At 37.1% G+C, this 16,473-nt stretch overlaps 1 protein-coding gene across 2 annotated transcripts; it reads right to left on the reverse strand.

Annotated features, from left to right (window-relative positions):
• Positions 1-314: 314 nt before the first annotated feature.
• Positions 315-13,889, reverse strand: PRRG1 (proline rich and Gla domain 1). Of its 2 annotated transcripts, XM_039329580.1 has the most exons (5): positions 13,332-13,889; positions 12,309-12,429; positions 5,235-5,269; positions 4,107-4,267; positions 315-3,559 (listed from the first exon to the last, which is right to left on the reverse strand). In XM_039329580.1, exons 3-5 carry the CDS (start codon positions 5,242-5,244, stop codon positions 3,074-3,076), a joined length of 657 nt encoding a protein of 218 aa, XP_039185514.1. In that variant the 5' UTR covers positions 5,245-5,269; positions 12,309-12,429; positions 13,332-13,889; the 3' UTR covers positions 315-3,073. The 2 variants fall into 2 exon arrangements, with proteins under 2 accessions (XP_039185514.1, XP_039185513.1); XM_039329579.1 differs by lacking the exon at positions 12,309-12,429 and having other exon boundaries at positions 13,332-13,887.
• Positions 13,890-16,473: the final 2,584 nt, after the last annotated feature.

The following is a 16,473-nucleotide window of genomic DNA, read 5'->3' on the forward strand; positions in this document are numbered from 1 at the left end:
TCCCAGTTGCAATGTATGGCTGTGAAGGTTGGACCATAAGAAAGGCTGAGCGCCAAAGAATTGAGGCCTTTGAACTATGGTGCTGGAGAATACTCTTGCAAGTCCCTTGGACTGCAAGGCGTTCAAACCGGTCAGTCCTAGAAGAGATCAACCCCGACTGCTCTTTAGAAGGCCAGATCCTGAAGTTGAAACTCAAATACTTTGGCCACCTAATGAGAAGGAAGGACTCACTGGAGGGGCCTAATGCTGGGAAAGATTGAGGGCAATAAAAGAAAGGGACGACAGAGAATGAGATGGCTGGATGGAGTCACTGAAGCAGTAGGTGTGAACTTAAATGGACTTCAGAAGATGGTAGAGGACAGGAAGACCTGGAGGAACGTTGTCCATAGGGTCGCGATGGGTCGGACACAACTTCGCAATTAACAACAACAACTAGTTGCTGAAATGCAACCAAACACTGATTAGGTAATTTCCATTTGCCACAGATAAGCAAAATGGTGGGATTGCCAAATAAATGTGCTAATGTTTAAAAATTATGTAAAAAACAAAAACAAAACTTACATTCAATGAAGCAATTACTGTATTTCCTGTAATTTAAACAATGAAAGCTTCCTACCATATTTTCCTGAAAATAAGATCATTTCTGAAAATAACCCCTAGCTTGATTTTTATGAGTGTGCCTAATATAAGTCCTACCTCAAAAATAAGCCCTAGTTAAGACTCCGTCCATCTAGTTGTATGAGGTGGGGTGAGGCGCACACGTAAAAATCAAACTAGGGCTGGGGTGGTGGGGTGGAGCTGCCCCACGTGCCCCACACCCTCTTACCTCAGGGCCCCCGCAGCCAGGCCTTTCACACCGACACCTACCTCGCCTTGTGGCAGTGGCACCAGCAGCAGCCCTATCCAGCAAGAGCTTGTGTGGCCACTGGCCCACTTTTTCCAGTTGCTGGTGGCCGCTTGTGATAGGAGGCCATATGGTGTGGCATGCTGATGCAGCCGCTTGGGGCAAGCCATGTGGTGTATTGAGCTGGTACCGCCACTGGTGGCAAGAGGCCACATGCTGCAGTGCATCAGTGCTGCCGCTTGCAGCAGGAAACCATGTGGCATGTGGTGCCGTGGCATGCGCGGGATGGCATCAGCACAATGCACCACATGGCCTACTGTGAGTGGTGGCATTGGCGCAATGTGGCTTCTTGCCATGAGCTGGGGCACCGGCACAACATGCCACGTGGCGTCCTGCTCTGAGCTGCTACAAGCAGCCACAGAAATTAGGTGGTGGCGCAACAGGTGTTGGAGCGTGGGAGGTCTGGCTGTGGTGGTCCTGAGGTAAGTGGGTAAGACATCTCCCCAAAATAAGACCCAGTGCCTCTTCTGAAGGCAAAAAAATATAAGACTGGATCTTATTTTCGGGGAAACATGGTACATGAAGTTTTTTTTATAGAAACTGTCCTCACTAATACACACATTTCTTCCTCAAAGGAGAATAGTTGGAAAATAGAGAAATTTAATAAATATTAATACTATTACATTTCTATCTATTTCATCTGATGTGAGAATTTTGTTGAAAGAAATGAAAGTGGATGTATATAACATCATGTTTTTGCCCCTTTATTATAATGGCAGTAAGGGTTGGGTGTGTCAGAAGAAACATAAAGGCTGAATATAAGGGAATAGGTGAAGTGTATATGGAAAATAAGGAGAAGACTGAGAAAGTTGTGGTTAGATGGAATTAATAGGAGTTAAAAAAATCTTTAAAAGAAAAGACATTGTATGAAGCAGTGTATGGAAATGGTGGAAGCAAAGATAGTCACAAAAACAGAAAGTTGTGGAAAGGTATAGTGAATGGTGATGGTGTACACTAATTTTAGATGTGTTTCCATTTTTTTTAAACCTCACATTTTTATTTCTTTGGATTGCTATTTCTCATTCCTTTTCTATACTCTCTGGTATATTACTTATTGCACAAAGGAAAAGTATTTTAATACTGACTACTAACTCTGTTCAGGCCTTATTTAAACTGGAAGGGTTATTACTTTGTTGGCTGATGTCTTTCCAATGACACTGGCTGCCTAAAAAGTTCACTCATTTTATGTAAATGATTTTAGAAGTCATCTTCATTGGGAAAAGCAATACTTTTACATGAGACATTACAGCCCTTACTGAGATGCAAACCAGTGTGATTACTCTTCTACAAGCATTTATACTAAGTGCACAAATGCCTGAAGAGAAGCTATTGCCATTAGAGTGATGCTAGCCAAAATAAAACATGGCAAGTGGTCCAGAATCTTAGTCTTTAAGGCGCTTACAAATGGAAGTATAGATCAAAGTATCACAAAACCTCTTTAACACTCTTCTGAAGAATCAAAATATATGTGCTTGAATATAGTTAATATCCATACATCAGTTTTAATTAGTGTTCATTGTAACAAGTAGAAGCATTTTAGAGACAAACCTGACTATTCCTACTAAATGATTTACTTGGTTTTGCTATGCAAGGTTTCCAAAAATACTTATTCTGAGGGGGAAATTGTCAGCATTTCTTGCTGTAATCCATTTTGTTCAAGGTAAAGTATTTTTCAAGCCAGACTTCTGATGATTTCATGGATACATCTATGTAGTTTTCTTGATAGCAACACAGAAGTAGTTCACCTTTCCTTCAAGGTCTTTCCTTGACTTCCTAGTTTAATCTACAGTCTTGCTATTCCCTGGAGGTTTCCCATTGTAATAGAAATCAAAACCAATTCTCCTTAATTTCTGGACCTAGATAAAGTCAGTCCTGTGTTGCCATCTGCTTAGATAATCAATTTTTATAATTGAGCCATTTATTAGCACCACTTTTAATAATAGAAAAAATATGCCACAACAATATTATCATACATAGTGTTATATATGTTCACTCTGAAGACTATTTTGTTTCCCCAAATGTAGGGATTCTCACAGAAAAAAAACCAAATTTGGAGAGTAAGAATTAGCGCTATACAGTAGAAATCTTTGAAACATCAAGTTGTAATAAAGTGCTAAAAAGTGTTAGGGTTCATTTGCTTCTACAAAGGGAGCATATACTCTTTCTCTTTCATTTGATGTTAACATGAGGTACTGAAATACTATTCACAATGTCTTCGTACTGAGGAGGAGGATCCAAATGATTTGCAAATTCATTTGTCTCTGTGCTTCTTTCACCAGCAACTTCCTCATAGGATGGTGGTGGTTCAAAGTTTGACAACGGGATTGCTAAGAAATCCATAGGTCCCTCTGTGTAGCGTCCACTGCCTTCAAACATTTCTTCTTGGGGAGAATGAAGAATACTGAATGACTGAGGGATGGGATTTCTCCCATCAGGAATGGCTCTGTCACCTGTAACTTCCCTGTTTCTGCTCTGTGTGTACATGGATTGTCCATGTCTTTTTTTTTGGAATAGGCATCTCCATGTGACAAATATAATAAGAACCACCACCAAAAGGCCAATGATTAGAGGAAATGTTAGGTAAAATGGGTACCAGTTCTGTCCTGCCTGATTTCCTCCATAGAGTCCACTGGTGTAGTCTTTCCAAAATTCTGCCTAAAAAAATAAATTGTGGATTATTGTAATCAATTTTTACCTACTGGTGCTATAATTATGGTTGTTTGCCATTAACTTTGATTTTGTATTTAGATTATTGCAGTATGTTTGAATGACAAGTGGAATAGAAGCATTTGAAATAAAAGAAAGCAAAAAAAAAAAAAAAGAACAAAGAAAAATGAGTTCCTTTTTACAAATTAATCTCTAAAAGGAGGAATTTAAATTGGGGATTTCTAGAAGTCCATCTTTTCCATGTTAGAATAAAAATAGCTGTACATTCTGATTACAGAAGATAAAAATAAGCCTACTGAAAGATCATTCTGGGATGATTTAGCAAAAAGGAGCTGAGAGTAAGGATCCTCAGAGTAAGGATCATCTAGGTCCAAACTGTAAAGTTTCATATTTAGTAGTTATTTTCTAGCCTCATTCTTTAAGAAGACAACACAATGCATGCCTTAGCTCTAATGCAGTATCACATATTATATGGAAAAATATTAGATAAATTAAATATGTGAAAAATGTTTTACATTTTTAGTAGGCAACGTACCGTCTTTTCATCATTTTCAAATGCTTCTCTTGCCTCTTCTTTATCACAGCGTTCTTCATAACATTCACGCTCGATGTTTCCTTTTTTAAGTTCTTCCAAAAGTCCATTAGCCCGTGGGTATCTCTTTAAGACAGAATTGGCCTTAGCCTCTGTGAGAAATACTGCAGAAAACAAGGAATTACTAATACTTACAAGTTAAGAAATGTATGTTCAGGATATTAAATCAATATTCTGCAGCATGAAGATGTGCTGTTTGTGTCTACTTGGCAGCAAAGTTAATTCTACAACCAGTTCAGTTAATCAAACTGAATTCATCGTTAAGGATGAGAGTAGGTAGTAAGATTTAAAAGAGCATCAAGTAACATGTTTCAGATATTTCAGATATAAACTCATCCTATCTCTGTAAAGCTTGAATCTATTGGATTATGCAAACATAAAAATTTACTATATTCATAAATATTTGGGGTTGTTTAAATGCTGGAACTAACCACATAGCAATAAGAAAATGATTGAGAACACTTAAAGTCTAATTCCTAAGTGTTAAAATTTAACAGACAATTAGTATACAAACATCCAACAGAGCATGCTCAACTGATGTGTGCTATATTGCTTACTTTAGGCAGGGACAGTAAAGAAAGGCAGCTTTCACAAAACAAAACAGGAAGTATTAGCACCCTATTTGTCCTATATTCAATGATTTTCTCCATGCTGGAGGAGAAATAGTGGCATGTACATAGAACTTGGGGCTGGATAATAAATAACTATAGAAAACTTTGGGAAAAGAACTTATGTGCAGCTACAAATAATTTTCCCTTGATCTGATCTAAAAATGCTTAATTAGTGCCAGATATTGGAGGAGTGGGGGGGAGGGGTTATCGTGATCTACCCATTATGGATAGTTCACAAATTAAATTTAATGTTAAAATAATGATGCAATTCCTATCAGGTTGAATTGTTGGAATGGAGAAACTGATGCGAAGAATCTTACCCTTGAAATACATATAAGCTAGCTAGTTAGGCATGCAAAATAATAATAATAATAATAAATCATCCACAAAGATAAAAAAGTACTTGTACAGCATTACTCATTTTTCAAAGTGAATGTTCAGATAGATAATATGCACTTACCACTATCCATGTTTAATACTTTTCTCTAGAAAGTGCTGTAAAGAAAAGAGAAACAACTTTTGTTAATGGATAAAAAAGTTTTAAATCAAGAAGTAGTGATTATGTGGCACAAATTGAATTACAGGTTAATCTGATAATGCAGATCTTAATATTCTATTCTTAAATCTCATTTAATGTGACTATGTATATAACACCATCATTTCATTTCAAAAATAAAGAAAACCATGCCACGCTTTTGTCAAATCTGTGTTTCACATCTGAAATGACTGATTAATGATTTCCATTAACAGAAAGCCTTTGAGTAGTTCCTGAGTAACAATGCATAAGACCATTTTGAACCAGAACAATCTTATAAAAAGATTGGTGCCCTTAGTTAAAAGAAAAAAACTGAATTGACTGCACTGAATTAACAATTTAACGTGTTAGGAAATGTAAATAAAGTTTATATGAACTATTTCTCATCTGTTTTCAATTGTATGGAATGTTTACCAGACCTCTGGAACACACAGGATGAAATAGTACTGTTGCAGAAAAGATTTGTTAGTTCAGAGGAAAGAGAAAGTGTGAGAAACATAAAATAATCTTGCCTTAATATTATTTGTAAATTGATCTGGAGAATTACTCTGGCAGATTTTACTGGTCTACAAATTTTGGGAAATTATCGACCTTCAAGATAAAGTATGTTAATTCTTACATATTTTGAATAGCTGAATTAGAAAACAGGTGATAAAGGTGCTGGTTGGCTAAAATTTTCAAGATATTTCACAATAAAGATTTATACATAGGCAAGTATATTTGCCTACAAGGGAGGGAGGTGTCTAATGATCATTCTCGTAACTTCTCAACAAAGTACAGTAGAACAATGAAAATGGTACCACATAGAAGTGTATAAATTTATCTTCACTTTGAGACTAAAGATTATTACCTAACTGTAATTTATTGTTGTTTTATTGTAAGATACATTTGTCTTGGTCAGATCTACGCATCATACAGTTACATCTGGTGGATTGTGAAAGTGTCATTGCCTAACATTTCCAAGGAACAGTTGCGTGATATTTTCCCTCAGAAGCCAAGATGCCACAAAACTAGGGTGGATTTTATTTAAATCAAGTCAATTTAAATCACGATTTAAATCACTAGTAAAAAAGCTTGATTTAAATCAACTCGATTTAAATCATAATTTTTAAATAGCAACTATCATCTCTGTCCCGCAGTGGCTCCTCCTCTAACCTGCTGTTGACTCACCAACAGTCCCATTCACTTTAACGGGACAGCTGGTGATGCGGCAGTGACACAACAAGGTGAGGGACGTGGCGGGCAGCAGGTGAGTGGATGCCCGCTAACAGGCGCTGCCACGATGGATCTGAAATGACAGGTGCTCTTTAAATGTAAGGACTCATTCTTGCTGGTAGTTAGAATCTTTAATATTATTATTTGCAAACAAAATGAAGGTTTCCTATTTAGAATAAGCTGTCAGGTTAGTAAAACAGCGATATCAGAACCGATTTTAGGTTAATAGGTTAATCACACATAGTTGGAAAAAACTACTCAAATTCTTTTATTTAATTAAAACATTTAGAGTCTGGTATAGATGCATTTCCCTTCAAACAATCATACAGTTCGTAGTGTACATAGATTTGCAAAACAATGGGATAAAGTAATATTCCTGAACTTTGTTTTATGATTTATCTCATGGTTACTGTGAAATTGTGTGAATGCATCAATGTAGTACATGTTATCTCAGCTTACAGAGCTTGGATTCATTGAATGAGTTTACAAAAAATGTAAATATTGCAGAATATACAGCCTCATGCTACATAACTAAGTTCCATTTTATGCTGAATAAACTAAATTATTAATGTGTCTTAAATAAAAAACTATATTTAGATAGATTTTTACTCCAAAAGCATTTTATTAAAATAAATTTGATAAAAATAAAAAAAATTCTGATTTAAATAAAAATTGATGCAGATAAGTTACACATGTAATGCTTATTGTTGCATTACATGTGCAACCTATCTGCGTCATTGGCTAAAGAAGAAGAAAAAGTTCATGCCTTTTGCAGTTCCAATGGTGTGGAGGGAACCCACCAATTCATAGTAGTGACTGCTCTTTTTGCATGGTTCCCCCAATTGCAAAAGGGATCTCAAGAAAGAAGTAGACCATAGCATATCCAAACATTCCATCCGCACTGGTCCTGTACCCCTTATGGTAATGACTTGCCAATTCCTGATCTACCAGAATCCTACTCTCTAGACCAATGGTTCTCAACCTGTGGGTCGGGACCCCATTTGGGGTCGAACGACCATTTCACGGGGGTCGCCAAACAACGCAGTCCGCCACTCTTTTCCCCTTTTCCTTAGCTGTGCTACTCCCTTTTATTCTATTGGCTTTTGAAAGCCAATAGAATAGACTCTCTTGAATAGAGTCTAATTCTATTGGCTTTCAAAAGCCAATAGGAATTGTCCAGGCTGTCTCTGCCCTGCTGAGCCCGCCAAAAGTCCCATTCTGCCAACGGTGCTGCACCAGTTGAGTAGTCCTCGACTTACGACCGGTTGAGTAGTCCTCGACTTACAACCGGTTGGGGGTCATGGCATTAAAAAGGTTGAGAACCACTGCTCTAGACTCCGATGATGATGAAGATGATGAACAGAATGCAGCTGATCCAGGGCCGTTGATGTCAACAGACCCAAACTTTAGCCCACCGTATGCTCCTCCTGAACCACATCTAATTTCACAGAGTGAACTAAGTGACCTAGTCAGGGATATGGAATTGCCTAAGAGTAAGGCAGAATTACTGGGCTCCAGATTACAATGGTGGAACCTTGTCATTTAATCTGATATTAGAGCTTGTCAGTTTTTCATGCAGAAAGCATGAAAATGTTACATGAAAAACCAATAAATGAATGGAAAATTATGTTATTGATATCAATAAAAGATAAATTTATAATGATTGGTGTGGCACCATTCTCATTGCTATATCACATTTTGCAGAAAAGTTATGGAATATAATTGCATATCCCCCTCGTAATTTTGAATTATTTTGTGACCCAATTCTGGTAAAATTAAGCTACTTTCATTTCCGAGACTTTCTCCTTGTAGACCAGTGTTTTCAAGGTTCTGTTATATTATTCAACTACCAATGAAAAACATTCCAGAAATCCAAGGGGTGTTTGGATTTCTGGAATGATCTTCATTGCTAGTTGAACTTGGGGCTGGATAAGTTTCCTGAACTTGCTAGGTGTGAAGACCTTGACAGACAAAAGTATTTTCACCATGATTTAGAATAAACAAGTTCACAAGAACACAAAAAAAAAACCCAAAGTAGATATTGCAATGGACAATATTGAAGTTCACATTCTTATTTCTTGATATTAGGAACAAGAATATTCTTTTAAATGTTATTAATTTTTCTAAGATTGTTAATATTTTTATGTTTTAAGTAGCAAAACACTAGTTCTTTCTGGAGAGGAAAAGAAGTAAATTACAAACTAAATATGGCCAATTAGTATTTCTTAGTATTATCTTCTACAAAATCTTATTTCCCATTCATCTGGAACAGAATCAAGAATTGATTCATCTTAAAATACTGTGGCTGAATTATGTATCAAACTATGCTAGGGTTTTCCAACAAATCATACTGTATTAAGCAATAATGTGAAGTATTGATTAGGTTCATGAATGACCTGAAACAGCCACATTACCACTTAAAATGATGTGTTAACTTAGCTAACTACAGTGGTAGCTTAGTACTCAATTGCTTTGAAACTCACTGAATTTGGTACTCAACGCATTTTGATGCAAAGATTTTGTCCCGGTACTCAACACACAAGCTAGAATTTGGCTGTCTTGTGACTCACTACATCATTCCTTATGAGAAAAATCTGTTTGGTACTCATCATGCCTTCCGGAATCAATTAACAATGAGTACTGAGGTACCACTGTAATTTACACCTTGCTCCAAAAATTGAACAAATTTAGAAGGATTAAGAGGAAGTAACTGGAAGACACTGGATGGTTTAGGAAGAATTAATGTAGTTTATTCTCTTCCCTGCCATTTTTTCCCCTAAGCATCCATAATCTATTAGAGAAACTGGCATCTCCATGACAAACTCACAACTGAATTTAGAATTAAATGGCTTAACAGCTAGTTTTGTTAAAAAAGAATTTCAAATATTTGCAGTTTTTCTTGAGACCATGCACACTATTTAACATCATTGTGGATCTCTCCTGTAAAACAATATTAAGACTTATTAGATTTATATTCCACCTTTTCTCTGGGAGTTCAAAATGGTTTAAAATGAATAATAATAACATGAAAGCAAATTCTTATGAATTCACAGATGGACAAAAAATAGATTGAAAACAGTATACACATATTTATTCAACTTTTTCTTTTTAATTCCATCAGATTCAAGCAAAACCTTAAACTTTGAAATAAAACAATCAATATTGTAAATTTATATTTAAATTACACTGTATTACGAGTTTTGCTGAATTAAACAAAACCAAAAAGTATTAATTAAAACAAAAATGAGGGAAAAAAGTAGAAACTGAGCTCAAACATATAAATACATACATACATGAACCCAAAGTATACTGTTATCAGAAGCTTCCTAATCATAATAATAATAATCCCACCTCTTTTACATGGATGATTTGAAGCTATATGGAAAAACACCAAGTGAAATAGAATCACTGCTCAACACTCTCTGTATATATAGGCAAAATACTGCAATTGAGTTTGGACTGGACAAATGCGACATCCTCACTATCATCAGGGGAAAAATAGTGAAAACTGAAAGAATCAAGATGCCCTATGAAATAACATCAAGAATCTGGATAAAGATGATCACTGGGCATCTTTCAAGCTGACAGTGGAAAGCATACTGAAATGAAGGTTAGAAGTGACTACGGTATATCAAGAAAATGAAGATCTTAAAGTCCAAACTCAGTGAAGAAAGGAAAAAAAGAGCATTTGAAAAATATCTGAAGGACAGTGAAGAAGATGGACTGAAGCTAGTACACCATGAAATCTTACTGAATACTAGAGTGAATGAACTGGCCTACAAAAACAAAACAAACTCCCCCCAAACCCCAAACCAAAGTAGTTAACAATAAGACCTAGCAACGGCTAAGAGCAAGAAAATGGAAGAGACAGAGGAACTAATTCTGGTTACACAACACAAAGCCTTAAGGACAAATGCATATAAAACCAGAAAGCAAATACCATCTCTGTAAAGAAGTTGAAAAAGCAGTGGACCACCTGGTTAGCTGCTGCAAGAATATCACACAGACTGATTATAAAGGAAAGCATGTTAAAATAGCAACAATGCTACTATTTGCCTGCAGACAAGAACTGTTGGGACCACAAAATAGACAGAGTAATAGAAAATGATGCTAAAATGCATGGGATTTTAGAATTCAAACTATTACCGCCACATAACATCCCAGACTTAACAACTGTTGATAAGAAAGACAAAAAGTCTACATAGTAAATATGGCAGTACCTGGAGAATAGCAGGAGAAAGAACTGGAGAAAATCACAAAATACAAAGCCCTGTAAATAGACTGTAGCAAAAGAAAGCAAAGATAGTACCAATAGTAATAGGCACCTTAGATGGAATCCCAAAACAGCTGGAGCAACACTTGAACACCACTTGCATTGACAAAAACAACCTCAGTCAATTACAAAAGGCAGATTTACTTGGAACAGCTTACATCCTGTGGCAATACCTTTAATATTACTGAACAACAACATCTGCCTGTTCCACATCCTTGGGAAGGATTCAATAAGTGGACAAAAATGCTAAATCCAATTTAAACAATTGGTTGACTGTGCAACCAATCCTAATCTAATAAATGTATATGGTGTCAGATTCCCAAAGGCAGTTTACAACTATTGAAAACATTTCAGAAGAAAAAAAAGATCATTCAAAACCCAAAACACATAGAAGAAGAAAATGGGCAGAACAGAACAAGCTAGAACAAGGACAGCAAAGAAAACAAGGGGAGCAAAAAAGAAAAAAGGGTTTGCAATAGTGGCAAATATCTGTAGCTGTGAAGGAGAGGGGCTGAAAGTTCATTCTCTGAGCTTGTGGGTTGGTTTCCGAAGTTTCGTTACCAGGCTACATAACATCTTTGCCTATGTTTGCTTATATGGGAAAAATCCAAATTCCATGCTTGGATATATCTTTATCAAGATCAAATTAACATAAGAAAGTGTACAAGGTTCTGAGTAGTCCATGAAGCTATTTCTTTAAAAAAATGAGAAAGTCCAAAAATTAAGTTAGATGTTTTAAACAATGAAATTTCCAATACAAGATCAGTACCACCATATAATTTGTGCCAACTGAATTATTACTGGCATTAGATTACAGGCATGGAAATTTTTTGGATCCTGTCATTCTTTGGCTGTCATGGCACATTCTCTCTGAGAGTGACTAGTTCAAAGTCATCCAATAAGTTTGCCCCAAAAGGATAGACTTCATCCCAATACATCTAAACCACTACACCATGGTTTGAGTGTACATAAATTGTATACAATGAGTATATGTGAAGAGAATAAAATATAAATAATGCTGACAGTACAAGTGTAACTTTGATTTACAATAGCCAGTTTCTCATAATATGGAACTGACTGGATTTCCAAATTATTTCTAGGAATTTATTATGTAAAACCACTATTTTTTGCAACAGAAATGTAATACCTATTTCAAAAATCTGTTTAAAAGATTTTTTAAAAATGTCTATATATGATTGAATAGGCTTAAATGCTCAAAATGCAGAAAACTTCATAAAAATGCATTACAAGATATATACAGTACCTCCCTCTACTGTATATATTTGAGTCTGATGTATAGATATTGTCTCTTACATTTGCCCATATATTTAGTCCTGTTTCACACTACAAAACACAGATGCTTAAGCAAGTTTAACATGTTTCTTGAATTTTAAAAAGACACACATGCCCTTTGATTCAAAGTACAGATTGTACATGTGTACTGACATAAATAAATCAAATCATAGCTTGTAGCAACTACTGTCAATGACTACACCAACGTATTAACAAACCTGAAAATTAATTCTGAGACTGGTTTGAAGCATTTGATGTAGCCAGCAAAGATCCAATCTATTGTTGACAGACGCCACGAAGAACAATAACACCACCACCACGTATGACCTGGGGCAAACACTACAACAGAGAAAAACTAAAAGTGAAAAAGCTTTTCCCAGCAAATATTCTCCAGTTGGACTGCTATTCTCATCATCCTGAATCAACGCGGAAGCTGCGTGAAGAAACAAGAAGACATAATGGAGGAGAGTTTCCTGCTAAACTCGACAGGATTGGATTGCAACACGAGTGAGCGATTAACGCCGTGAAATTGAGAGAAGTTATTTTTTAAGGTCACTTCATTGGGATGAATGAAGTTCGAGGCCATCTCCACTAGAGAACGGATAACGTCTAGGCGTTCCCCTAAATTCTGCCGCGTCTGCTTTAAAATTAATCGTTATATTAAGATTAATTTACCACTAGATTAGCATGCACTTCCTGTCCCGAACGTTGTTTCAAATCCTCAAACTCCAACTTCTCGTCGCGGTTTTATGTGCCTGGCTTCCTAACATTTAACTTATTCCGGAAAAGGGCTGGAGTGCATTTTCACAACCAGGTTACCACTTTTGCAAAGAGCCGCTCACAGCAATACTGGGACTAGTTTCATACAAAGTATTAGTAAGAGGTGCCTTTGACAAGCAGCACAGGATCTTCTTCAATACCGAGAATCTCCGGACCTCAAGCTAAGATTGGGGGGGGGGGTACGCATACATATTGGACTATCCCATTAGGATCGCAAGCGAGTCCATCGACCCACCAAGGATCTCCAAGCACGGGAAGCCAAGCTGACCTTCCGTCCCTTGGCTCAGAACTGCTAATCCAAGCCTTCTTAAAACTTTCTTACGGCCGCTCCAAAGCAAAGCCCTCTTCCTGGGAACCCCGCCATGTAAGAACAATTTGTTTTCCGTAGATTGCAATACGCTCCTTCCCTCATCTGTCCACTCACCCGCCGACTGGGCGCCCGTTAATAACCCCGAACCCACCTTCTTTTTGCCTTTACAGGCGGCTTCGGGACTTCAACTAGTCCTTACAGCTGGAACACTTTGGAAAAGCACGCTCTGCGCAAGCGTCATTCCAAAAATCAACTCCACCCTATAATTCCTAATGGTGGAGAACGAAAGAAAGCCAAGCTGTATGGGAGGAAAAACTGTGCGAGAAGAGGCCGTAGCCCCGCCCCCGTTTATTCTGATTGTTTCAGTACAGTAACCCCTCCCCTGTTCTTTCCGTTCTCCCCATATAAGATAAGTTTGTGTTTCCAGTTCAGTTAAGGGTACAAGGCAGCGGGAATGGTTTCAGAGTTTAGGCAAAGAACTGAGTTACTTTCCCTACAAGATAGTTTTCCAAAAACTCAGCTAAAATACTAGCAAATACTTCCTCAGTTTTACTCCTGGAAAGTCTGCAGGACTCATGATAGGAATTGGTATATAAGTGATCTGACTGAGGGAAAGAATGTTTTAAGATACAGGTAGTCTTTGACTTACAACAGTTCCTTTAGTGGCCAAAGTTAAAATGACGTAAAAAAGTGACTTGACTTTTTCACACTTATGACCGTTGCAGCATCCCCATGATAACATGATCAAAATTCAGACACTTGGCAACTGGGTAATATTTATGATGGTTGCAGTGTCTGGGAGTCATGTGACCACCTTTTCCGACCTTCTGAAAAGCAAAGTCAATGGGGAAGCCAGATTCACTTAACAACCATGGTACTAACTTAATAACTGCAGTGATTCACTTAACAACTGTGGCAAGAAATGTCAGAAAATGGGGCAAAATCCATTTAACAACTGTTTTGCTTAGCAAATCCATTTTGGGCTCAATTGTGGTCATAAGTTGAGGATTACCTGTATTTTTTTCTGAACAGTACAGCCTCAATTATTCTTATGGCCAGCATTTTAAATAGTATCTCACTCAGGAAAAACCTTTAGGACAGTTTAATTGTTATGTAAGGCCAATTTTGTGAAACTAACAGCCCTTCTAAAGTTGATTAAAATTACCTAAAAACTTTACTTAGACATCAAACAATGCTTAGTTACACTAGAAAAATTTGGGTATATTATATATTTTGAGTGTTAATAGTTAAACCATTTTTTAGCTTACACTACAGCTTTAGCATGTTTTCTAAATAATTCCAAAGAAGGATACAATAGATCAATGAAATCATACAAAAATCAAGCTAAAACGATAAAAGACAATGGCAATACTTTTAAGGCTGTTCCCACTTTAACCTAATCACTGCAAAAACCTATCCTAGCAAATGTTGTTTTCTGAGGTGTCCCATTATATTGGAATTTATCTTGTCTCAGCCCATGAATAACAAAGTTTAAATTGTTCTTAGTCTGTTAATCATTTCCCACTTTTTCTGACACCACTTAAGGGCAGCCTCAACATGTTCAACATCTGTTTGTCATTCATTCCTCAGATGGAAGTCAGGTGACTGGCAGTGACAAGAAAGAGGTGTATAGGGATCAGCTATAGAGACAGCAAATTACATGCCCTATAGTTTTCTGGGCACTTAAGGATGGGTGGAGAATGCTATACCTTAATTGTGGGGAAAGGCCCCATATGACACACTATCTTAGTTGAATCAAGGTAGTGTGATCAGTTAACTAAATCTGTGCTAATGGTAAATAGACAGGAATTGTGTAACCTGGAGGTTTGCATCACATATGAACTCATAAGATGCTGCATAGTCGATGTATGGCAGGTGATACATGTTGATTTTTAATTCTGGTCATGCAAAAAGTTTGTGTGACTCAGAATGATCCAGATCCATGGAAATAAGGCTTTATATTTTATGACAAACATCTTGAATTTGGCTTAGTAACACTGAGGTAGCAGATGGGTTTTTAAAATGTTTGCAAAAATCACCCTAGTAAATTTTTGGCATTTTATTGTTAATGAGCTTCACATTTTTCTTGACCTGGGCTTACCAGCATGGCCCTCAGTGGCTGTTTTAGTTCTTTATACTCTAAGCCCATATTTGGAATACCAGTGACAGTATCTATACAGCCTGTATTTTGCTGGCTTTTCCCCCCTTTGTCTTCATTATTCCAAATGTCAGGGTCTTTTTTGAATGATGTGTCCAAGATACCATACAAAGTTCTAAATGAATAATTTATAATAAAAATTCTGCTTCAGGAATGGCACCACACAGCCTCCCTGCTGCATAGTGAGGCCAAGGGGAGGATTGCTTGCTCTCCTTCCCAAATTTCTTGGGTTTGGGGAGGAGGGTGTGTGTGTGAGGGGGGGAGGATGTGCTTCAAGGAGTAGGATAGGTCCTGAGAAACTCAGGCCAGAGATGTGTGAGATGAGAAGGTGCTACACTGTCTGGGCCTGTGTTAAGCTTCCCCATCCCTGAGGCACCTCATGCTCCACTTAGCAACCCATGCAGTTGCTTAACAGTTTCCACAGGGAGAGCAGGGATTGGGATCATTAAGCAAGATGATCATATGGGCACCTCACTTAATAAATGTCATTACTTGTGGCTGTAATGGGCAGGCTCCTTTACGGTTATTAGTTGAGGACTACTTGTAAGTGCTACAGAACAAAAAACAAGGAAGAGGACGTGCAAATGAATAGCAAGATCTATCTGGCAACATGGACGTAGGAGACTCAGGTGGTTCTTCCCCAATCTTCCTCTCTGCAGTATAGGCTGAAATAAAACACCTGAATCAAAGAAGTATTAAGTAATTAGTAGTTTTGTTAGGTAGAATGTATTTGCCTTCCCATATTTTCATTAGAGTCCCATTTTCTAAATAAACTACTTCTTACATCTTAAGGCTTGGTTTGACTGCTTTTAGAAATTAATTTCTCATTAAAACTTTCCAAGCCTATGTGGTTACACAGCCACCTCAAAAACACATTTCTTTTTAGATTTCCTAAAGTTCAGCTGAAGGGTGAAGTCCAGCCTATAAAGCTTAAGAACTCTTCAGCCGAACAGAAAAGGAGTGTAAGGCAACCTTTTGTAATTATTGTATTATGGGGAAACTTTGCACAAAGAGGTCCGCCAGGGAAGTTTTCAACTTTTAAAGCGTCAATTTAAAATTTCTCCAGTAAGAATTGTAAGACAGTCCAGAAGATTTAAGCTCAAAAGACAGCAATAAAACTATACTTCCAAATTAA

The sequence above is a fragment of the Crotalus tigris genome, unplaced genomic scaffold, assembly GCF_016545835.1.
Source record: "Crotalus tigris isolate CLP2741 ecotype Arizona unplaced genomic scaffold, ASM1654583v1 scf7180000024401.5802323, whole genome shotgun sequence".
NCBI classification, from domain to species: domain Eukaryota; kingdom Metazoa; phylum Chordata; class Lepidosauria; order Squamata; family Viperidae; genus Crotalus; species Crotalus tigris.

What these genes read in the sequence shown, in the direction of transcription:
- PRRG1 (XM_039329580.1), bottom strand. An exon ending in TTGAAAATGATGAAAAGACG is followed by an intron (nt 3,560 to 4,106) that starts GTACGTTGCCTA and finishes TTATTTTTTTAG; the next exon opens with GCAGAATTTTGGAAAGACTA.